This window comes from Lutjanus erythropterus, chromosome 19, assembly GCF_056507025.1.
Source record: "Lutjanus erythropterus isolate fLutEry1 chromosome 19, fLutEry1.hap2, whole genome shotgun sequence".
NCBI lineage: Eukaryota > Metazoa > Chordata > Actinopteri > Lutjaniformes > Lutjanidae > Lutjanus > Lutjanus erythropterus.
This window is the reverse complement of record NC_139335.1, coordinates 1,281,401-1,305,305: the sequence shown is the minus strand read 5'-3', so window position 1 is coordinate 1,305,305 and position 23,905 is coordinate 1,281,401. Positions and strand designations below refer to the sequence as shown.

Genomic DNA, 23,905 nt, shown 5'->3' with positions numbered 1-23,905 from the left:
GTCGTCCCACCTGCTGACTCCTGATTGGTCGCTGTGGATGCTAAGGCTTTAAGGCACTTGACCAATCAGAGAGCAGAGTGTAGAGTTGGTTATGAGGATCCAGTTTGACCTACTTCTCCTCCGTGTGACTTCTGTCTCCAACTCTCAGGTTAACATGGAACATATTGAATGATTACTTAAAAATATAAAATTAATAATAATTATTGATTCAGTTAAAAACTTCAAACATGATGATTCTGTTTCTGTTCCATCTGTTTCTCAGTTTCATATTTATTTTCATTGTTAAAAAAACACTTTCTCAATTAATCGATTAATTAATCCTGTCACAGTCAAATTGAAAATCTGCTTTTATTTTTCATATATTTGTCACGTCTTGACTGTAAGAATTATTTTCATTATCGATTCATCTGTTGATCATTTTTCCACTTATCGATGAGTTGTTTGGTCCCAAAAATATCAGAAAATGTTTAAAAATGTCGCTCAATGTCCAAGATGACGTCCTCAAATGTATTGTTTTGTCCACGACTCAAAGATATTCAGTTTACTGTCAGAGAGGAGTAAAGAAATATATTCACATTTAAGAAGCGGAAATCAGAGAATTTTGACTTTTTTGTCTTAAAAAATAACTCCAAACACTCAATTGATTAATTATCAAAATAGTTGTAGATTAATTTAATAATCAATTAATAATGGCTTAATTGTTGCAGCTCTACACTGAACTAAACTTTGTGTTTTCAGATTGTTGAACAAACAGTTCAAAGACAAAAAAGACAAAGCATAATTAAAAGATGTAACGAGATGAAAAACGACATAAAAGACAGCGACGCTCCACAGAACCTGTCCGCGCCAAAAGGTCAAAAACATTTTTCATTTGGAGAGCTCAGTGTTTTCAGAGGTGGTAAGTGCTGTCAAATGTTTGAGAAACACAGATTTAAAAGAATCACTGCTGTTATTTCAAAGTAAATGATTCTGTATGTCAGCTGAAAACTAAAGAGAGACGAGGCGTTCAGGAGTCTGATGTGTATATTTATATATACTGTATATATATATATAATATCTTTACAACAGAAAACACACATTAGAATACAAACTTCAGAATATCTCAGGTCCATTGGATGCATTTCAAACTCAACGTTTCAAACCTTGTACATAACGTTTGTGCCCCACACACTTTTATACAGTCGTAATATTTGCACATTCATATTAACAAAAAATATAGATGTATAACATATCAACAGTTTTTCAAACAGTTCAAGCATAACTGGATATATTTATGTTTATTTACAGGTTTTATACAGAAGATCAGCTGCATAATGTTTGTTAGAGAGATGACTGATCGTCCTTAAACACGTCACCCTCTGTCCTCTGTCTCATTGGTCAGTGTCCATCACTGCTGTTCCTTTGTCTGATTGGCTGGTGTTCATTCAAACAAAAACAGTTGAATGTTGAAGTGAAGCTTCTGTGTGTGTGACGTGTTTGGAAGTTCTGGATGTTCTGAAGAGTCCCCACATTTCGATAAATCCTCTCGTTCTCGGTCCCCGTCTTCAGGATGTGTTTAGCTTAGCTTAGCACAAAGACTGGGAGCAGAGGGAAACTGTTAGCCCAGCTCCTATAAAAGAGAAACAAACCTTCCACTCTGTTGGTGAGTGTACTTCACGCCAATCAATTTCCATTTTAAAATGAGAAATCTGAAATTGGGAAACGAGAAGGAAAACAGAAAACAACCTGTTTGAAATGAAAAAACAAACAACCTTATTATTAACGAGTAAATTTTATGATTTTATGAGGTGAAACCTTCAGGGATTCAGTTTGACAGTGATGAGCTCAAGACTCTTTATGCTAAGCTACGCTAAAGACCTCTGGGTAAAACAAGCGTTCTCAAAATGTGGGACTGCTCCTTTAACTTGGCCCGTGGGACGCAAGCTGTCCGCTACAGACTCTTATTTTGGCGGTGAGCTGTGTGACGAACAGTTCTGTTGATGACATCATCATCGTACCAGTCTTAACGATGCGATGACATCAGGGATGATGATGTAATGACGTCATGGCAATGGAGAGCACCACATGATATCTTATTTATCATCGTCGGCGACCGCAGGAAGTGAGTCAGAACAGAGAGCGCCGTGACATCATCAGTGAGGTCCTCAGGGGTCGTCGATGCGGAAAGACAGCAGTTTCTCAGAGTGCATGTTGTTGAGCGTTCGCAGGTCGGGCAGCTTCAGCAGCAGTTTGGTGAAGCGCGCCGACTCCACGTTGTGCTGGTTGTTGCCGGGGGCGACGGCCGACTTGTTGACCAGCAAGCGGAGAGCTCTGATCAGGTTCTCCTGCAGCTGTTCCACGGACGCCACATTCTCAATCCCGGACCGGTCTGAGGAGGAGGAAGAGGTTAAAACACATTCTGATCGGACCAAACAGAATAGCTGAAGAATGCTGTAATCAAGGTTCTTAACCATTTGTAACACATACATCAGGGTTCTTGACCAGTTTTAGAACTTATATCTAGGTTCTTAACCATTTTTAGCCTTGATATCTGCAGCTTTAATTAACCTCAGAGAACCAGGCCTCTATTTCAACAGGCCTATATTAGAATATGGAACTCCCACCTGAGGATATCAAGCTGCAACTTTAGTGTCTTCTTTTAAATCTCATCTGAAACATTAGAATTATTTTGTTTCATGTATTTCTATGTATTTTTGAACTATTCCACAAGTCTTTACCTTTACCAGTTATTCTATTGGTGGGCAAAATACTTCTGACCGACCCTCACCTGCAGACACCAGCACCACGGCGGTGAACAGTCCCAGCTCCTGGGCGTTCAGCTCCAGCGCCGCCAGTTTGTGGCTGAAGTCAAACATGGCTCCCAGCAGCTCGCTCATCCCCATCGCCTTCAGCTCCTCCAGGCTGTAAGTGGTGCCAGAGATGAAGGTCACCGTCTGTTCCTTCACGTTGAACAGCGACGCAAAGCGAACCATCAGCACCTGGAAGGACAAAGAAGAGGATGCTGAAGCCAATAAGCTGCAGTTCCTCTAACAGCCACCAGGGGCTGCAGAAAACAAGACAACAACCTTCAAATGTTTCTACAAACATAAAGTCTGACAGGTGTTAGTGTGACGCTACGGCCATCATACCTCGAAGGTTCCCGCCTTCAGCAGCGTGACCTGGTCATTCTGGGACAGAGAACTGAATCCTGGGATATGTTTGGCAAACTCCACCACCTCCTTGACAGCAGGGGTGAAGGACAGAGAGAAGTCCTCCCAGATCTCCTGAGGAGTCTTTGAGGGGTCAGCGTGAGGCTGCATGTTCATTGGACAGGCCTGGAGGAAGAGGAGGGGTCACCTGAACATCAACTGTCCAATCACAGCTCAACAACAGCAACTACTGACAGCAGGTGTTAGCTTCAGTCTGTTAGCATGACATCATGCTCTGGGACCTATTAGCTTTAGCATCAGTTTGTTAGCATATCGTGACCTGTTAGCGTTAGCATCAGTCTGCTAGCATGATATCATGATCCAGGACCTTAGGCAGCTTAGCAACAGTAACTAACGGGGGCAGGGCTTATTTAAACTCATTTAAAGAATTGTTTTGGATTGGTTCTTACCAGCACTATCCCCGTGCGGTTCTTCATTGGACAGTTCTGTTCCTGGGTCACATGATCACTGAACTCCTCTCCTCCAATGAAATTACTGTTATGCAGGCTCCGCCTCCCATTGCTGTGGTGGTGATGTGTGAGGTAGCGCCCCGTCCCCAGGTTGTTGTTATGGTGATAGATGGTGTTGAGGCCGTTGGCCTGGTAACCGCTGGGGCACCGGTTGGGCTCCACCTCCCCGTTGTGGTGGTGGGCGTGATTATTCTGTTGCTGCTGAGGTGGCGCGTGGGGATTGGCCAGCTTGTCATGAGCGTATAGGAAGGTCTCCCGGTGAGCCCGTGCGATGGCGCTGATGGTGGAGTCCAACCCGGGGCTGGGAGGCGGGGAAGAGGAGGGGGAGGGGCTCTGACAGGGGGGAGGAGGAAGAGGAAGAGGAGGGGGCGAGGAAGACGAGGCAGGAGCTGGAGGGGAAGGGGAAGGGGAGGAAGGTGCAAGTGGTAGAGCTGAAGGCTGCGGCTGGGGGGCGATGGTCACCCCCGGGCAGGGAGAGGAGGAGGAGGAGGAGGATGATGATGAAGAGGAGGAAGAGGAAGAGAGGCTGGCGAGCTGGAAGTCGTTCTGCAGCTGGTTGTTCACCATGTTGTTCATGGCGTTCTGCATCTCCGCCAACATCCTCTGCTTCTCTCGCTTCGGGATCCGTCCGAAACGAACAGCTGTGAGGAGGAGGAGGAGGATGAGGATGAGGAGGACGAAGGGATGTTGTTACAAGAGCTATATGTGAACCCCAGTGTACACACAGATATAGGAACGCAGATACCACATTCACAATTTGACATGTGTCTGCTGGTCGGCCATATTGGTGAGGTCAAGATCTGCTGGTAAACACTGCAAGGTGCACTGAGAGATAAAGACTTCACTACAAAATCGACTGTGACAGAAGACGACTGAGGGGAAACCAGCCTGGTGGAACAACAAAGACAGATCAGTTTTATTTAATTTAAAGAGTTAATGAGCCAATTAAAGCTCGTCTTAGTTCAGAGTTCATTTTGTTCTTTATCTGGAACATTTTGTTATTTAATTAGAACATGAGGCTCATTGTATTTGTTTACAGCAGATTTTGACCTCACCAATATGGTGACTGCACTGACCCATCATGGACAGCAGCAGCTAACAAGGTACCTATGTTTCTATAGCTGTGGGTGTACAGACAGACAGGTGAGGTGTCTCACCATCGCGGCTCATGCCCACAGACAGACACTTCTTGAAGCGACACTGCTGGCAGCGGTTCCTGTTGATCCTCATGATGGTGCAGCTCTCATTCTTCAGACACTTCTTGTACTGGATGTTCTGCTGGATGCTGCGACGGAAGAAACCCTGCAGGAACACACACACACACACACACACACACACACACACACACACACACACAGAGTCAGTGTTGTGTTCAAGAGGACGACACCCAATGGTGTCAGTAAAGCAACAGTGAAGTTTCAGTGTTCATCATTTGAAGGAAACTGAGGCCTTAAAGCTGATTCATGGCGACGCAGCACAATTCTCACTTCTACTGTGTGTGTGTGTGTGTGTGTGTGTGTGTGTGTGTGTGTGTGTGTGTGTGTGTGTGTGTGTGTGATGAGTATCTCACCTTGCAGCCTTCACAGGCATGAACTCCATAATGGAAACCTGAAGCCACGTCACCACAAACTTTACACAGCAGCACCATGCCATTCAGCTCTGAAACACACACACACACACACACACACAATATGACGGTGATGTTACTTATTTGGAACATTTCTTTTAATTTATTTGGAACATGCTGGTATTTATTTAAAATATTACAAACAACAACAATATAACAGATGTAGAAATTTTGGAGAAACTGACAAAAGTTACTTGATGTAAAATCAACTGCTGCGTCTCTTATATGTTTATATGACACACATTGTTCTATTTCCTCTTGTTTACTTATTATTTATTATTGACTGTTGTTTATTGATGCTTTGTTCTGTGTTTCTGTCCTCTTTGCTGCTGTGACGCTGCAGGTTTCCCCTCTGTGGGACTAATGAAGGATCATCTGATGTTAATGGTTTAGCTGTCAGGTCTTACTGGTCAGACTGGCCACAGACTTGCTGGGCGACGCCCTCAGAGAACCGCCGTCATCTCGACCTCGAGGTGAACCTCCCGCTGAGGAGGAGGCCGAGGAGGAGCCGTCTTCTCCTGCGGACCCTGAACTGGAGCTGCTGCTGCTGAGGAAGGAGGGCGTTAAAGAGGACGAGGAGGATGAAGAGGGGAACCCGGGCTGGGAGTTGGAGTTCTCGCTGTACATGGAGACCGGACTGGTCCGAGCTGGAGAACCTCCACAGGAACCCACATAGGAGATCACACCACCTGTAGAGAGATGGAGGTGGACAGAGGAGGCAAGATGGTGAGCAGCCATGTTGGAGGACAACACATGTTCTCACACAGCTGAGAGAACAGACGTGGTTCTGTGTGTGAATGTCATCGGTTCTGCAGATGTTTGGTCAGAAATCACAATCGCTCAGAACCACATTTTATCCATCAGTTCTTTATACACTCTTAGAAATAAAGGTTTTTAAAAGGTTCTTCCAGGGTGACCAGGGTAACCATTAGCTAAACACAGAGACCAAACATGACCAAATCAATATAACGTTAAAATAATAAGACAGAAAAGACGCGAAATTGTCAGAATAAATACAAGATAAATCAGGTATGTATGACAATATAAATAAAAACAATAAAATAAAGAAATAATAAAAAATAGAATTAAAAACAAGAACAACAAAGCAATAAAAAAATAAATAAAAAGACAGGTGTGGACGTAGCAGCATGGAAAATAAGTTTTTCACAGAGCTCACAGCTCAGTTTAGTGTTTGCAGGGTCTTTTTAAATTTAATTTTATATATTATATTTTATTAATATTTCATACACAAATGTAGATTTTTTTTAAAGCAGCTCCTTGTTTTATAGCGTGCGTGTGCGTGAGGTCAGTTGGGGGCGGTGCAGAGGAAGCCTGGCTGTTTTCCTGTTGCCATGGTAACAGATGGGTGGCGAGAGGATGGGGGGTGTTCTGGAGTAAAAGTAGAAAAAACAAACTGAGTTTCTAGGAATTGTAGGGACAGAGAGGAGGGGGGAGCGGAGGAGGGGGGAACAGACTGACTCCTCCTCCTCAGTGAAACAAACTCTCTGCTGATGAATAAACTACAGTTTTTTTATAGTTTATATAATGATAAAAATAAAGAATACAGAAATTAAATATACAAAAATCTGAAACAATACATGATTATTATTAATAGTGTTAAAAGCTGAGGTTCAGTTGTCTTTACACAGAAACAGTCAGTAGAAATGTCCTTCAGAGGAAAACTTTTTCACTTTTACTGCAGTAACAAGTTGAATCAGAACTTCTACTGTTACTTCTACTGCAGTAGAAGTCTCCTCTGCAGACAACAACATCCTCAGAAGTGTAAATCACACTGAATGATCTCAACATGTGTTCACTGTCTGTGTGTGAAACATTTCACTCAGTACTGCCTCAGAGGGTGAAGATAAAGAAGGAGGAGGAGGAGGAGGAGGAGGAGTGTGACTTCAGAGAGGAGTGACAGGTGTGATTGTCCACACAGGTGCAGAGATGCTGCAGGTGACAGGAGGTCTGGAACGTGACAGACTTCCTGCATGTGTTCAAACTACAGATGTGAGAGTAGTTCTGTGCTCTCATCCTGCAGCAGCAGCAGCAGCAGCAGCAACTGTTTCCCACGTGTCAGTGCTGCACGTGACGACTGGCAGTCTGTGAGGTGTGAAACACACACACACACACACACACACACACACAGCCACAGCCGTCTGTTTTCACACATTCAGAAACATGCTGCTGCCTTAATGAGAACACAGACACAAACACACATGTTGATGTTTGTCTGATCATCACGTGCACTCTGGCTGCTAATCTGATGCTTTTAATAATTCTGATGATGATGTCTGATTAAACAGATTTAAGGGCTCACTGCTGAGGTGTGTAGAGACACAAAGGTAGAGAAACACAAATTTACAATAAAAAATATGTATAATACATCTGTTTTCAAATATAAAGAGCTGTGCAGTCAGGAGAGTTGATTAGTAGAATAATCAACACATTTAATATACAAGTGTTAAGCTGCCTGCTGCTTTCAACTGAGAACAGGCACAAAAAGACAACAAAGATACTCAAAATATCCAGGAAGTGACACAAACTGACAAAAAAAGAGACATGAAACAACCAAAAAGAAGCATAAAATTATGCAAAATAACCCAAAAAAAGACTCCTAACAACCACAAAGACAAAAGGACAACAAAGGAGCACCAACTGATGCAAAATGAGCACAAACATAGTCAACACAATTACGCAAAACACCCACAAAGATTCTGTAGTTTTAATCAGACAAACAGCAGGAAATAGTGCATTTGTTGGGGACTATTTTCTGCAGTGCATTAATCCATATTTGGTGCTCTAGTGAATATTTGGGGCACCAGGACAAGGCTTTTAAAATGTTCATATCTGATATCTGTTGATAACTGATGAAGATCAGTGGCAGTGCTGCTAAATGGACCTTCAGATGAAAACTCTGAAGAAGAAGAAGGCAGGAGTGTTACAGAGACACTCCAGAGACAGATCACTACTGTAAGAATCACTCAGTTACATGATATTATAGATGTGTGTCAGTAATGTGTCTCCCTCCCTCCTGCAGACTGAGGAGGAGGAGGAGGAGGAGGAGGAGGAGAGGCTCGTGTGTTGTCACACCCCTGAGCCACGTGCCTCCTCCACACAGCAGACTCTGCAACGAGACTGGCTCTGAGTCCGGCCCGCCCACACACACACACACACACACACACACACACACACACACACACACACACACACACACCACCCTCTGCTGCACTCTCACGTTCCCTCCATTCATCACCAACACACACACACACAGGCTGGATGGATATACTTGTGAGGACCTCAGTGATGTTGTGCAACTCCTGCACTCTGATTCTGTGGACAGACTGACAACTAAACAACAACAGAGAGGTGACAAATAAACACAAAGACATACAAATGACTAAAAAGAAGCTCAAAATGACCAAGACACACAAAATAACCACAAAAAGAGATAAATGATGCAAAGGAGCACAAACTGATGCAAAATGACCCACAGAGAGACAGAATGACTACAAAGACACAAAAAGGACCAAAAAGAGGCACAAAATGACCACACCAAAATGCAAATCATGCAAAAACAACCAGTGTCAGACTAAAAACAACCACAAAAAGATGCTGAACAATCACAGAGGAGCACAAAGTTACTGAAAAGAGAAGGAAATTATGCAGAAATGACCACAAAAGGTGCAAACCAACCTCAAAGAGAAGCAAAATAATGACAATCAAACACAGAATGACCACAAGGAGACAAAAATTATGCAAAGCAGCCACAAAAAATGTTTAAAAAAAGACCAGAAAGAAGTGCAAACTTATGAGGCACAAGAGACATAAATGATTGAAAACAACCACAAAGAGACAAAATAACCACAACAGACGCAAACTGACCACAAAGAGAGAGGAAACAACTACAATGGCAAACTCAGTGACCCCACAAACACTAAAACCAACCACAAACAGATGCAGAACGACCACAAATTAGCACAAAATGACCGAAAAGAGGCAAAAATGACAACAAAGAGACAACGATGTTCGAAGATTATCTGGAGAATTTAAAGAGTTTTATAAAACTCAGCTCTTTTAAAATCATGAAATGACATTCTGACTTTTGGAGGAATATCATGACGATATGATCATGTGTTCCAGTGAAGCTCATCCATGGTGACGAATCAGAGGGCTGCTCGGTGAGATAAACGCCAACGTCTCTTCTGTTTTCTCCCCCTGACATTTTGTCCTCAGGACTGTTCATCATTTCACTTAATAAAGGTTTACTGAAGAGGGGAAAAGGCCAACGAGCCAACTCTTCTATCTGGTTGGTAAAAAAAGAGAATAAAAGAAGCAGAACATGAACTAAAACCCTGCAACAGCTGTTGAGATGTTTTAGGAAACTGGGTCATAAATTTAAATTTAAAGAGTTCATCATTAAATATGATGCTGGTGTAAAATAATAACTGTGACTCCTGCAGAAACACTCTCCGTCTCCTCCTGTCTGACCTGATCCACGTCTCCTACACACTGACCAACCAGAGACGGAGCTCGTCCTCTGCTGCTCCATTCATGCTTCACCCTCACGTCCACGTCCAGTCAGTCGCCCACGTCCAGTCAGTCAGTCGCCCACGTCCAGTCAGTCGTCCACGTCCAGTCAGACGTCCACGTCCAGTCAGTCATCCACGTCCAGTCAGTCAGACGTCCACGTTCAGTCAGTCAGACGTCAGACGTCCACGTCCAGTCAGACGTCCACGTCCAGTCAGTCGTCCACGTCCAGTCAGTCCACGTCCAGTCAGTCGCCCACGTCCAGTCAGACGTCCACGTCCAGTCAGTCGTCCACGTCCAGTCAGTCCACGTCCACGTTCAGTCAGTCAGACGTCAGACGTCCACGTCCAGTCAGACGTCCACGTCCAGTCAGACGCCCACGTCCAGTCAGTCATCCACGTCCAGTCAGTCGTCCACGTCCAGTCAGTCAGATGTCCACGTTCAGTCAGTCAGACGTCCACGTCCAGTCAGTCAGACGTCAGACGTCCACGTCCAGTCAGTCGTCCACGTCCAGTCAGTCATCCACGTCCAGTCAGTCAGACGTCCACGTCCAGTCAGACGTCCACGTCCAGTCAGTCGTCCACGTCCAGTCAGACGTCCACGTCCAGTCAGTCGCCCACGTCCAGTCAGTCAGACGTCCACGTCCAGTCAGACGTCCACGTCCAGTCAGTCAGACGTCAGACGTCCACGTCCAGTCAGACGTCCACGTCCAGTCAGTCGTCCACGTCCAGTCAGTCAGTCGTCCACATCCAGTCAGTCAGACGTCCACGTCCAGTCAGACGTGCACGTCCAGTCAGTCGTCCACGTCCAGTCAGTCAGACGTCCACGTCCAGTCAGTCGCCCACGTCCAGTCAGACGTCCACGTCCAGTCAGTCGTCCACGTCCAGTCAGTCCAACACAGTTAATCTGCTCATGTAAGAACAGCACCTCTCTGGAGGTTCTATCCAGAACATTTCTACCTTTTCAAGGCTGCTAATAAGAACCCAACCAGGAGGTTCTACCAAGAGCCTTTTTATAATATAAGGGTTTATCTAGAACACCCCCTGTGGGTTCTACTGAGAACCTTTTTAGATTCCAAGAACACATTCAGGAGGTTTTACTGAGAATATTTTTATATTATGGTGCAAAGAACCCTTGAAATAGTTCTTTGAGGATTTCAACAACCCTTGAAGAACTTTTTCTTGTAAAAAAAGGTTCTCTGGATGAAAAGCATCCTTAATAGAACCCTTAGTCTTACAAAGAACCCTCGACAAACCTTTTCTTCTGAAAAGGGTTCTTCAGAAGCAAATTGGGTAGAACCACTGCCCTTCAGGAAGAACCCTTTTGGAACCCTTATTTCTAAGAGTGTAGCCTGTGGAACAGATAGAGATCTGCATATTTCAGATGTAGCTCTCTATGATGACAGAAGATCAACTAAATTCTACATGATCAATTAAATTCTTAACGAGTGATTAGTCAGTCATTGATTAATCATTATCATCCATATATATATATGTGTGTATTATTAATTAGTGCACATATATATTTGTCTTATAGGAAAAGATGACGAGTGTATTTCATGTATTCTGTGACTTACGAGGGAAAATGTAAAAAAAAATGTTGCAGTTGGCCCTGGTCTCCCCTACACAGCCATCTATCTTTTTTTTATTGGTTGTTCTCTCATTAATAATTCATTGATTTCTGCAGTTATTAATGATTTCTGCTGCTTTGATCAAAACGTGGAGAGGTGTTAAAAAAATCTGAGAGAGAAACACACGCACAAGAGAGGAGGAGGAGGAGAATTACGCAATGAGCTCAGTGTGACCAACAGCCAATCAGAGCGCGCCGAGTTCAGTGAAAACAAAGCGCACATGGCCGAGTGAGCTGCTCCATGTGAACCGGTAACGGCTGCGCGCGCACACACTTGCACCGCACACAGACGCACAAACGACCCAGCGACCGAGGCTGTCATCATGACCCAGTTCCCCGAAACACGGCCGGGATCACGGTGACGGTCCCCGTGATGATCCGCATCAGACACACCGACATGTGCTTCCTCCTCCTCCTCCTCCTCCTCCTCCTCACTGACACTCCACCTGCACGGAGCTCGAGCCTGGAATGAGGGCAGTGAGGCAGCTCGTACAGAAACACAAACCGATCAGAATCATCGGACAGATTATTGATTTGGTTTCATGTTTTTCACGCACCAAACTCCGTTCGATAAAAAGCCAATTTATGGATTTTAATCCTTCATGTTCCACAGTTTGCTGCTTCTTTACTGACAGAGCAAAGAGCCGCGATTGATTGATTGATTGATTGATTATATTGATTAATTGATTGATGATTTACCTGTTCTGATTTTTGTAGGGCTGCAACTAGTGATTATTTTCCGTATCAATTGTTTCTCCATAAATAGATCAGGTGTTTAGTTATAAAGTCGTCAGAAAATGCTGAAAAATTAAGATCAGTGTTTCCAAAAGCCCGACATCAATTCATCAAGAACCAATCGATTAAATGTTGCAGCTCTGGTTTCATGCTGACAGGTTTTTCATGCACCAAACTCCATTCATGAAAGAGCCAATTTAATGATTTTAATCTGTCAGGTGTCAAAGTTTGCTGCTTTAATTGATTGATTTTGTTGCATGTCATATTATTTCCTGTGTTAACCTGTTATATTTCCTCACGTTTTTAAGCGCAAAATGGATCAGAAGTCACCAACAGCAGCTTTTATTCACTGCCAACCAAACTGTAGTTTTTTTGTAGTTTTATTAAATCTTGTTAGTTCCCTGTGGTGTTTCGGTGCTTAATAACGATAAAGAGTGATATTTATTCATGAACTTTATGTTTACAGTTTCCGAACACACACAGCAGATCACCGAGCGCAGGTGCGGATTGTCGCGCGGCGTTTCGCTGACACCTGCAGCCTGAAACATTTTAAAGGACCTCCGACAGAAAGCTCACCTTTTCAACAAACACGGCGCAGGAAATATTGAAACCGAAGTTAACGGATCTGCACTGAACTACACAACTACCGTCACACTCACCCCGACGGTTCGGCTCCGCCAGCTCACGTTAAACACCGACGCTCCGCGCGCAGCACCTGGTGTCACCTGGCTTTAATATTGGGGTGATGAACAAGGGGAAGAGGGAAGTGTTGTTTACCTGTATTGTTGTTGTTGTTGTTGTTGTTTGTGTCCATGGCAGTTGTCGTCATCCTGAACTCCAATAGAGCCACGCACGAGAGTTTTTTAAAAAATCCCGGATATTTCCCGCATCATGAAAAATAAGAACTGCAGCATTAGGACTGAAACACCACAGAAGAAGACGAACAGGTGATTCTTTCTCTGTTTCTCTGAATGACCTTAACACAACTGATGTCTGTCTGCTGCACGAGGAGCCTGTCAGCTGCTGCACGCGCTTCCTTCTCTCTGTATTTTTTTTTTCAAACAGGGCGCGCGCGCAGTGTACGGAGCCGACGTGCCCGCACGCGGCAGAAAACGGGACCATGTGACCGCGGGGAGAGCCTCGTGCCCCAGTGACACACTTTTCCCGCCCCTCCTCGCGCTCCTCCGTGTAGTAGATACTTGTTTAAATCCCCGAGCACGTGGAGCAGCCCGCTGTTCTCTGATAGCGGAGGATTGTGGGAAATGTAGGCGGATAGATGAATTCGTAGTTCAGTGGAGAGTGAGAGGAGAGAGAGGGGAGTTACTAGCACATGAAATATGATTTGTAAACGTTATTCCATGTTTTTCTTTGGGTAATTAATTAAGTGTTTGTGGTGACTAACAAGCTAAAAAAAACTCAGGAAAAACTAGCACATAAAAATATTTACGTAGAAAAGTATTATTATTATTATTATTATTATTATTAGTCGTAGTATCAGTATTATTATTATCATCACCATTATTATTATTACAACCTTAAAATAATAATCTGTTAGCTTTAGCTTCAGTCTGTTAGCATTCTGCAATTTTATGGACCAAACAACTAATTGATTAATTGAAAAAAGTAATAAACACAAGCCGTTTCTCAATATGCGTTCTTCTCTGTACTTGTGTTCTTGTGTACTTGAGAAACGTCATCAGTCTCAGTCCAAGTACTGTTCCAATTCAAAAGTCCGCATCTCGCCAAGTACAGTCAAATACCCGGATGTGTTCTTGCCCCGCCCGTTTTATCGAGGATGCATCGGGTGGTGACTTGTGTGGACTTGGGGCAGCCACGTTTCCCAGAATGCATTTCGTAGCAACAATGGCAGAGGAGAGGACCCACAACTTTAAGTTACAAGTGTCGAAATACTACTGTTTTAGTACCATGAAAGCAATTTTAAGATTATTTTAATTAATTAATTTTTTAAAGAAATGTTACACCCCATCCTGAGAATCAAATCAAAAAACAACAACTTAAAAATAATTAATAGACTATCAACATTACAATTCCAAACTTTTATTGAAAATGTATTTTTCAGGATTTTCAACAAACATTCAAATATCCCACATCGTTCAAACAATATTAGAATATCAAGGCAGCAATTCAGTTTAGAGATATGATGTATTATAAAGGCAGTGACTCAGCTTGGCATCAGCCTTTCAAATAGCATTAAAATATTCCACATCATTCAAACATTATTATATACTATATTGTAAAGGCAGCAATTCAGTTTGGCGTCAACATTTCAAGAAACTTTCAAATGTTCCTCATCATTTCTACATTACTGGTATCAGTGAAAAACAATTAATTTTTGGCGTCTGCTGTGCAACAATTAATAAAATATTTCACATCACTCAAACAGTATGATACTAAAAAGGCAGCAGTTCAGTTTGACATGAGTTTTTCAACAGGCAGCATTCACACCTGCAATTTCTTCATAAATCACCTTCCATAGTTTTTATTAATATTTTGCATTTGTACTGAACATATAGTTTGTTTCTGTAATCAATGAGCTGTTGAATTCAGATCCATCAGCTTCTCTCTCAGTCGATACTGAAGGAGCCTCTCTGATCAATCAGCTTCTGCAGGTTCTGTCCTACGTCACTGAAGTACTGCTGAATCTCAGACTTCTGCCTGCCGTACCTGCGGTTATAATAAGCCTCAAAATGTTTATCAAAGCCGCTTTGAAGATCCATGTAATGGTGCTCTGAATCTTCACCCACCAGAGATCTACCCACTATGTAAATTTCGTCACTTATTATTTGAACACGGCACTTTCCTTTTATCATTTCCTTGTGTTTTTCAAACAGCGGGTCCAGGTCCTTCTTGTAAATGAAGAGGAGTTCCTTTACCTGGTCACAGGTTTGAGTCCCTCCCAGTCTGACCAGGTGAATCATCATCTGGATGTGGAAGGCCGCCCCGTTCACCCAGGCCTTCAGAGCCTCAGATGACATGTGCCTCGACAAGGAGTTCTTCAGCTTGGTGAGCGCGGCGCTCAGCTGGCGCTCGATCCGTCTGATGTCCTTCACCAGCTCGTGTTTGTTCTTGATGTTCATCCTGCATCTCTTCAGACACTCGTCGATCTGATCCCAGACCTCAGAGGCCTTCTCCTCAGCAAACACTGATCTGAGAGCTTCCTTTGTGTTCTCCTCAGATGGGCTGAAGGAAATGATGTCAATGAGGACGGCGATGGCCAGCGCTCCGAGGCCCGCCAGTTCAGGAGCTGGTGTCAAGGCTCCGAGCTTCTCCACCAGGTTCTTGATCCAGTCTGCAGCACAGTCACCTGCCTCCATTTTCCTCTTCTTATAGTGTTTTCTCAGGTTGTCTGAAGAATCCAGACTGGTGAACTTCTTGATTCTGTTGTTGACTCTCAGATTTGGACCCTCACTGATATTTTTATAATAATCTTTAAGTTTTTCTTGCTCCCTCTTCTCCTCCCTCCTCCTCTCCTCCTCACTCATCCCATTCCCCATCTTGTTGTTTTCAGGATCAGATCAAAGATGGAGGCTGTAGGTTTCTGTGTAACACTGCAACACACAAAAACAACAGGTTGGTCTGTGTAGATAAAGTTAGCAGTTTGTATAATTATCTGGGACCTGTTAGCTTTAGCCTCAAGCTATTAGTATGATATCATGACCTGGGGCCTGTTAGCTTTAGCTTCAGGCTGTTAGCATGATATCATGACCTTGGACCTGTTAGCTTTAGCCTCAATCTATTAGAATGATATCATGACCTGGGGCCTGTTAGCTTTAGCTTCAGGCTGTTAGCATGATATCATGACCTTGGACCTGTTAGCTTTAGCCTCAATCTATTAGCATGATATCATGACCTGGGGCCTGTTAGCTTTAGCTTCAGGCTGTTAGCATGATATCATGACCTGGGGCCTGTTAGCTTTAGTGTCAGGCTGTTAGCATGATATCATGACCTGGGGCCTGTTAGCTTTAGCTTCAGTCTCTTAGCATTCTGTTATTTTTATGGACCAAACAACTATTTGATTAACTGAAAAAATAATGAACAATTTAATCAACAATAAAAAATAATCATTAGTTGCAGCCCTATTTCAAACTCAGCCTTCAGTCTGATCTCAGTGACAAACGTGTGAGGTTTCAGACTGCATCATGCACAGACAGACAGATGGACAGACACGTTAAACTCCTGGTTAGTCCTGAGGTGTCTCCAACATTTCATCACAAACCCCGACGGTGAAGTTCGTCCCTCAGCTCAGAGACTTTTGTCCTGACGTGAACTCAGTCCAGTTTCAGTCTGCTGAAGATTTTCTGTCTGACTTCAAACTGAGGTGAAAGTCAAACCAGATGAAGACAGACGGACTGATGGCGCCACCTGCTGCTGAGCTGAACCACAGGACACTTTTATCATCTGATATTTAGAAAGAAGATCCCAACAGGAAACACCCAGAGACTAAAATCTGCTCGTAAAACGATCTTTGTTTTAGTCCTGACTCTCTGTAGTTTTTGTTCTGACAGTAAATCACAAAGAATTTGATCTGTGAAAGTTTGTTCAGCAGCTCATCAAGCTGAGAAGGAAACGTTATTCATAGTTTTCTTTCCTACCTGAGTAAAAGCTCTGGACAGATACAGAGTTGGGATTCAGGAGCTTTTGTTCACAGATTTTCTGCAGTTGAAAGCAAATTTGGAGTTTGATTCAAAGCAAAAATCTGCTCTCAAATCTTTGTTTCTTAACACTTTATCACACGCACAACATGTAGGTGTGTCTGGAAAATGGGAAACTTTCTCAAAAAAGTGGACACTTTCTCAATATAATGGTAAACTTTCTCAAAGTAATAGGAAAGTTTGTCAGAATAATGGGAAACTTAGTTGTAAACAAATTTATGAGCACACAAAATATGATTTGTTAACATTATTCCACATTTTATTTCAACAATATTAATCACTGGATGCTTTTTTTTTTATTTATGTGTTTGTGGTGACTGACGAACTGTGAAACAAAATGTAAATAAAAGTGGTGAAAATTTAAAGAAAAATAGCAATAAAACGTTTGGTATAATAATAATAATAATAATAACAATAATAATAATAATAATGATGTAACATTATGAGTTAAGAGCAGCAGCATCCATTTACAGGCTATACTGGAGTAATTAATGCTTATCTTGCACAGTCTAATTCATATTCTTTATTTCTTATTTAATTTTTTAAAGAAATGTTACTCCCCATCCTGAGAATCAAATTATGCCCCCCCACAAAAAACAACAACTTAAAAACTATCAACATTCCAATTCCAAACTTTTATCGAAAATGTATTTTTCAGGATTTTCAACAAACATTCAAATATCCCACATCGTTCAAACAATATTAGAATATCAAGGCAGCAATTCAGTTTAGTGATATGATGTATTATAAAGGCAGTGACTCAGCTTGGCATCAGCCTTTCAAATAGCATTAAAATATTCCACATCATTCAAACATTATTATATACTATATTGTAAAGGCAGCAATTCAGTTTGACATGAGTTTTTCAACAGGCAGCATTCACACCTGCAATTTCTTCATAAATCACCTTCTGTAGTTTTTATTAATATTTTGCATTTGTACTGAACATATAGTTTGTTTCTGTAATCAATGAGCTGTTGAATTCAGATCCATCAGCTTCTCTCTCAGTCGATACTGAAGGAGCCTCTCTGATCAATCAGCTTCTGCAGGTTCTGTCCTACGTCACTGAAGTACTGCTGAATCTCAGACTTCTGCCTGCCGTACCTGCGGTTATAATAAGCCTCATGATGGGCTTTATAGCTGACAGAGGAATACATGAAATACCTCTCTGAATCTTCATCCACAAAGGATGTAGAAGCAACAGCCATGTAGATAACGATTGAATGTGTCCCGCACTTTCCTTTTATCATTTCCTTGTGTTTTTCAAACAGCGGGTCCAGGTCCTTCTTGTAAATGAAGAGGAGTTCCTTTACCTGGTCACAGGTTTCAGTCCCTCCCAGTCTGACCAGGTGAATCATCATCTGGATGTGGAAGGCCGCCCCGTTCACCCAGGCCTTCAGAGCCTCAGACGACATGTGTCCGTCCCTCAACATGGAGTTCTTCAGCTTGGTGAGCGCGGCGCTCAGCTGGCGCTCGATCCGTCTGATGTCCTTCACCAGCTCGTGTTTGTTCTTGATGTTCATCCTGCATCTCTTCAGACACTCGTCGATCTGATCCCAGACCTCAGAGGCCTTCTCCTCAGCAAACACTGATCTGAGAGCTTCCTTTGTGTTCTCATCAGATGGGCTGAAGGAAATCATGTCAATGAGGACGGCGATGGCCAGCGCTCCGAGGCCCGCCAGTTCAGGAGCTGGTGTCAAGGCTCCGAGCTTCTCCACCAGGTTCTTGATCCAGTCTGCAGCACAGTCACCTGCCTCCATTTTCCTCTTCTCATAGTGTTTTCTCAGGTTGTCTGAAGAATCCAGACTGGTGAACTTCTTGATTCTGTTGTTGACTCTCAGATTTGGACCCTCACTGATTCTTTTAACAAAATCGTTAAGTTTTTCTTGCTCCCTCTTCTCCTTCCTCCTCCTCCTCTCCTCCTCACTCATCCGATTCCCCATCTTGTTGTTTTCAGGATCAGATCAAAGATGGAGGCTGTAGGTTTCTGTGTAACACTGCAACACACAAAAACAACAGGTTGGTCTGTGTAGATAAAGTTAGCAGTTTGTATAATGATCTGGGATCTGTTAGCTTTAGCTTCAGTCTGTTAGCATGATATCATACAATGTCTTGTGTTTTATTTTTGTAATAATTTCTGGCCTTTTCTCAAAGGTTATGTTAGTTTTTTGTGGTGGTTCTGGGTGGAAATGTGTTATTATTAATGTTAAAACATGTTTATAATCCTATAAAATACATTTAACTGCTTCTAGCTCAGAGTAGTTAATTGGTTATTAGCCTACATTAAAATATGGCTGTGAATTTATGCAGTCATTAAGGTTTACTACACGTGATGCTGTATGATAATAAATATAGAAATCAATTTTACCAGGATGTTTAAATAATGATGGCTTGGGTTGGTAAAGTATCCCGAGAAGCAAAATAATGAAAGAAATGATGAGACTGCAGACTCTGCAGATACAGACACCATCACACACTTCTACTGCATCATATGTGATGATTGATGGTGTTTATGGTTTTTAAAGAACATGTTGCATATCGAGTTTATCATGGACAGAAAGTTGTGACTGTTTGATCCAGATAACAGCAGCTACAGACGTACTAGAGAGATACAGTCAGTTCTGCTCGGGCCACACCCTTCAAACTAAAGCTGCAGAAAGTCAACAATTAATCAATTTTGAACCATTTAGGTCAATTAAATTGATCTGCAACTATTTTGATCACTGACACTGGTTTCAGTAATTTTTAAGATAAATTTCTCTGATTTCAGTTTCTTAAATGTGAATATTTTCTGGTTTCTTTCCTCGTCTCTGACAGTAAACTGAATATCTTTGAGTTGTGGACAAAACATGACATTTGAGGACGTCATCAAGCTCCTATTTCATGTCATTTTTTTGGACCAAACAACTAATTGATTAACAGAAAAAAACAAATAAAACAACACTGGAAATAATCATGAGCATGACATCATGACCTGGGGCCTGTTAGCTTTAGCTTCAGTCTCTTAGCATTCTGTTATTTTTATGGACCAAACAAATAATTGATTAACTGAAAAAATAATGAACAATTTAATCAACAATAAAAAATAATCATTAGTTGCAGCCCTATTTCAAACTCAGCCTTCAGTCTGATCTCGGTGACAAACGTGTGAGGTTTCAGACTGCATCATGCACAGACAGACAGATGGACAGACACGTTAAACTCCTGGTTAGTCCTGAGGTGTCTCCAACATTTCATCACAAACCTTTAGACGGTGAAGTTCGTCCCTCAGCTCAGAGACTTTTGTCCTGACGTGAACTCAGTCCAGTTTCAGTCTGCTGAAGATTTTCTGTCTGACTTCAAACTGAGGTGAAAGTCAAACCAGATGAAGACAGACAGACTGATGGCGCCACCTGCTGCTGAGCTGAACCACAGGACACTTTTATCATCTGATATTTAGAAAGTAGATCCCAACAGGAAACACCCAGAGACTAAAATCTGCTCCTGAAACGATCTTTGTTTTAGTCCTAAAAAAGTTGTCCTGTTATAAGGTTTAATATCCAAGAGTTTGACCTTTTCAAATCTATTTTCAGGTCTAACTGTGAAAATCAAAACCTCCTTTAAATACATTTTTGTCCCGATTCTCAAGAATGAGTGATTTGTGAGGAAGACTGAGCAGAAAGTGTCTGCTGGTCGTACAGGTCAGTTGCCTGTATGGACTGTAGACTGTCTGTACTGCTGATATGAAACAACAGACTGAACTCCACAGAACTGCTGAGTCAGCATGACAACACACAGGAAAATACCATGACACAACAAATACATGTCAAATCAACAGCAACAAGAAAACATGTGCCACACAAGAATGATTCTTTATTGATTATTGATTAAATGCACTGTATTACTGTAAAAATCAATAATGTCATCGAGAGTCTGACTACAGTCACAGTGAATCCTACAGTCTTAAAAAAAAAGAAAATCATCCGATTTTTTTCCAAACACACCAAGTAGTTTTTGAATTTTTAAATATTCCACATCATGCAATGTTATTATAGAATATATTATAAAGTCAGAAGTTCAGTTTAATGACAATCTTTCAACTAAACCTTCAAATATTCCACATAATAACGTCATTCAAGAAATCAGTTCAGTTTGACATGAGTTTTTCAACAGGCAGCATTCACACCTGCAATTTCTTCATAAATCACCTTCTGTAGTTTTTATTAATATTTTGCATTTGTACTGAACATATAGTTTGTTTCTGTAATCAATGAGCTGTTGAATTCAGATCCATCAGCTTCTCTCTCAGTCGATACTGAAGGAGCCTCTCTGATCAATCAGCTTCTGCAGGTTCTGTCCTACGTCACTGAAGTACTGCTGAATCTCAGACTTCTGCCTGCCGTACCTGCGGTTATAATAAGCCTCAAGATGTGTATTATAGTGGCCCTTAGGATCCATGTGATGCAACTTTGAATCTTCACCCACCAGATATTTTACATTAGAATAGAATACAGTTTCATGACGTAATTCTTTCAAGTGGCACTTTCCTTTTATCATTTCCTTGTGTTTTTCAAACAGCGGGTCCAGGTCCTTCTTGTAAATGAAGAGGAGTTCCTTTACCTGGTCACAGGTTTCAGTCCCTCCCAGTCTGACCAGGTGAATCATCATCTGGATGTGGAAGGCCGCCCCGTTCACCCAGGCCTTCAGAGCCTCAGATGACATGTGCCTCGACAAGGAGTTCTTCAGCTTGGTGAGCGCAGCGCTCAGCTGGCGCTCGATCCGTCTGATGTCCTTCACCAGCTCGTGTTTGTTCTTGATGTTCATCCTGCATCTCTTCAGACACTCGTCGATCTGATCCCAGACCTCAGAGGCCTTCTCCTCAGCAAACACTGATCTGAGAGCTTCCTTTGTGTTCTCCTCAGGTGGGCTGAAGGAAATCATGTCAATGAGGACGGCGATGGCCAGCGCTCCGAGGCCCGCCAGTTCAGGAGCTGGTGTCAAGGCTCCGAGCTTCTCCACCAGGTTCTTGATCCAGTCTGCAGCACAGTCACCTGCCTCCATTTTCCTCTTCTCATAGTGTTTTCTCAGGTTGTCTGAAGAATCCAGACTGGTGAACTTCTTGATTCTGTCGTTGACTCTCAGATTTGGACCCTCACTGATTCTTTTCACAAACTTGTCAACTCTTTCTTGCTCCTCCTTCTTCCACTCCTCCTCACTCATCCCATTCCCCATCTTGTTGTTTTCTGGATCAGATCAAAGATGGCGGTTGTAGGTTTCAGAGTAACACTGCAACACACAAAAACAACAGAGTGAACATTTTCATCTGAATGATCTTAAAACATCATGGCTGCATGTATTGAAGCTTTGTATTCCTGCACATACTGAAGTGGAGAACATGCGCCTGTGGAAAAAGAGGAGCCACTCACTGCTGCAGAAAATCTCAGTAAAGTGCAAATTGTGGTGAATTGAACTTTTTTCCTGTCAGAGTCCTGACAGGACCTTGAAAGAAGAAACTGTTTGATTCCAGGGATCCCAGGCTGCTCCAGCTGTCTGGAACACGCCAGCACCAAAACAAGGAAGCAGCAGACGTCCATGTGGTGATCCTGGACCTTCGTCCCTCAGAAGCTCCTCTGGACTGCTTTTGACTTCTTCACCGGCCCTCACAAGTCTTCTTTGATGACGTGCCGCTAAAAATGCCAAAAAAAAAAAAAAAAAAAAAAGCAGCTGGAAACACTGATCATGGCCGTGGCTGCACCGCGTCCCGGCTTATCTTCACTATGGCCATGGAAGTGACCGTCAGGACATTGGACATAGGTGGCTGGAGGACAGAGGATAAGACCTGACCTAAAGGCCACCACTGGTCAGAGGATTTATTGTGGTCAAGGCTTGTAATGTACGGATATTATTAAAACTTCAGAGGAGAACTGAGAGCTGAGCTCAGATTAAAATCAAGCCGAGCAAATCCAGAAGCATCTCAAGAGGAAGCTGTCAGAGCAACGCCTTTACGCTTCAGTGGAACAATACCAACAGTCTGCAAGAAACCTGTGAAGAGCCTATAGGATCCCTCAGGAACACATGGCAAGCATTCATATCTGCTCTTTTCTGTGTTTTCACGTTCAGATGTCCTCCTGCTCGAATCGAATCGGTGCTCTAGATAAAGGTTGAGCTTAAAAAAGACAGATAAAAGGGTTACAGACCTCTGATCATTTCACTGCAGCTCTAAAAGATGATTCAGCGTTTCGTCACAAACCTTTAGAGAGTAAAGTTTTTACCTCAGCTCACAGAGATCTGTGTGTTTCAGTCTGCTGAAGATTTTCTGTAGAGCTCCTCTGTGATCTGACGGAGCAAACAAACAAACAAACATGGAGCTGTGGAATAATGAATGTCAGCAGGAAGCGTCTGCTGGGCGAACAGGTGATCTACCTCTGTGGACTCTGGACTGTATGTAGGTGTGACTGATATGAAACATCATCCTGAACTCAAAAGGCAAAAACTATAAAACCACAAATAAATGTTTAATCAAAACCAAAGAGAAAAATGTGCAGCTTAGACAAAAGGATTTGAAGTGATTCTTTATTGATTATTGACGAAATGTACTGCATTACTATAAACATCTGTGTCAACAAGAGTCTGAGTTTCTGTTAGAAAGAAAGTAGTTCCTGCTCACAGCAAGGTCTGTGGAGGAACCAGGTCATGATTTCTGAAAGGACACGTTGCTGATTCTTTTTTTTTTTCTTTTTGTGCTTTGATCTGCACCAGCTGAGTGTCGTCTGCTTTCATTATAGTGGAGAGAAGGCTGACTGATCTGTATGACACACCAGGATTTTCTAGATGGATGAAGAGCACAACAGGTAAGAGGAATAATATGTTGATTTTTTTTTTATTTTAGAGTGAACTGTCCCTTTAACTCAAACTTATTCTTCAGATGTTTTGACTCAGACTGGACCTGTCACCATCCAGACCTGCAAGACAGAAACAAGTCCGAGTCAAAACACCAACGAGCAGAAACGGAAAGAAACTAAGTACAATTACTTTGTTATCGTATGATTTTTCAGGTATTTGCTCTTTAATTTT

The 23,905-nt window shown here is 42.5% G+C and overlaps 4 protein-coding genes and 1 long non-coding RNA gene across 7 annotated transcripts; 1 reads left to right on the top strand and 4 right to left on the bottom strand.

The window, feature by feature from the left end:
* Positions 1-1,005: 1,005 nt before the first annotated feature.
* nr1d1 (nuclear receptor subfamily 1, group d, member 1) lies at positions 1,006-13,489 on the bottom strand. The gene is made up of 8 exons (XM_084743570.1): positions 12,957-13,489; positions 5,693-5,974; positions 5,229-5,317; positions 4,816-4,960; positions 3,599-4,299; positions 3,129-3,314; positions 2,768-2,978; positions 1,006-2,368 (listed from the first exon to the last, which is right to left on the bottom strand). The coding sequence occupies exons 1-8, from the start codon at positions 13,006-13,008 to the stop codon at positions 2,145-2,147; spliced, it is 1,890 nt and encodes a 629-aa protein (XP_084599696.1). The 5' UTR covers positions 13,009-13,489; the 3' UTR covers positions 1,006-2,144.
* On the top strand, positions 5,876-23,851 carry LOC146308956 (uncharacterized). Of its 2 annotated transcripts, XR_014772400.1 has the most exons (4): positions 5,876-6,011; positions 7,130-7,395; positions 23,591-23,682; positions 23,757-23,851. It is a non-coding gene; the product is annotated as an uncharacterized LOC146308956 (long non-coding RNA). The 2 variants fall into 2 exon arrangements; XR_014772399.1 differs by lacking the exons at positions 5,876-6,011; positions 7,130-7,395 and adding an exon at positions 22,541-22,909.
* LOC146308959 (uncharacterized) lies at positions 14,222-17,138 on the bottom strand. The gene is made up of 2 exons (XM_084743580.1): positions 16,099-17,138; positions 14,222-16,050 (listed from the first exon to the last, which is right to left on the bottom strand). Exon 2 carries the CDS (start codon positions 15,692-15,694, stop codon positions 14,765-14,767), a length of 930 nt encoding a protein of 309 aa, XP_084599706.1. The 5' UTR covers positions 15,695-16,050; positions 16,099-17,138; the 3' UTR covers positions 14,222-14,764.
* Positions 17,509-19,802, bottom strand: LOC146308958 (uncharacterized). The gene has a single exon (XM_084743579.1). It carries the CDS (start codon positions 18,793-18,795, stop codon positions 17,857-17,859), a length of 939 nt encoding a protein of 312 aa, XP_084599705.1. The 5' UTR covers positions 18,796-19,802; the 3' UTR covers positions 17,509-17,856.
* On the bottom strand, positions 20,803-23,123 carry LOC146308957 (uncharacterized). Of its 2 annotated transcripts, none has more exons than XM_084743581.1 (2): positions 23,104-23,123; positions 20,803-22,117 (listed from the first exon to the last, which is right to left on the bottom strand). In XM_084743581.1, the coding sequence occupies exon 2, from the start codon at positions 22,061-22,063 to the stop codon at positions 21,137-21,139; it is 927 nt and encodes a 308-aa protein (XP_084599707.1). In that variant the 5' UTR covers positions 22,064-22,117; positions 23,104-23,123; the 3' UTR covers positions 20,803-21,136. The 2 variants fall into 2 exon arrangements, with proteins under 2 accessions (XP_084599707.1, XP_084599708.1); XM_084743582.1 differs by lacking the exon at positions 23,104-23,123 and adding an exon at positions 22,331-22,462.
* Positions 23,852-23,905: the final 54 nt, after the last annotated feature.

What these genes read in the sequence shown, in the direction of transcription:
- nr1d1 (XM_084743570.1), bottom strand. Translation starts at nt 13,008, where the DNA reads ATGACGACAACTGCCATGGACACAAACAACAACAACAACAACAACAAT. An exon ending in CAACAACAACAACAATACAG is followed by an intron (nt 5,975 to 12,956) that starts GTAAACAACACT and finishes ATCTCTCTACAG; the next exon opens with GTGGTGTGATCTCCTATGTG. An exon ending in GTCTGTGGCCAGTCTGACCA is followed by an intron (nt 5,318 to 5,692) that starts GTAAGACCTGAC and finishes TGTGTGTTTCAG; the next exon opens with AGCTGAATGGCATGGTGCTG.
- LOC146308959 (XM_084743580.1), bottom strand. Translation starts at nt 15,694, where the DNA reads ATGGGGAATGGGATGAGTGAGGAGGAGAGGAGGAGGGAGGAGAAGAGG.
- LOC146308958 (XM_084743579.1), bottom strand. Translation starts at nt 18,795, where the DNA reads ATGGGGAATCGGATGAGTGAGGAGGAGAGGAGGAGGAGGAAGGAGAAG.
- LOC146308957 (XM_084743581.1), bottom strand. Translation starts at nt 22,063, where the DNA reads ATGGGGAATGGGATGAGTGAGGAGGAGTGGAAGAAGGAGGAGCAAGAA.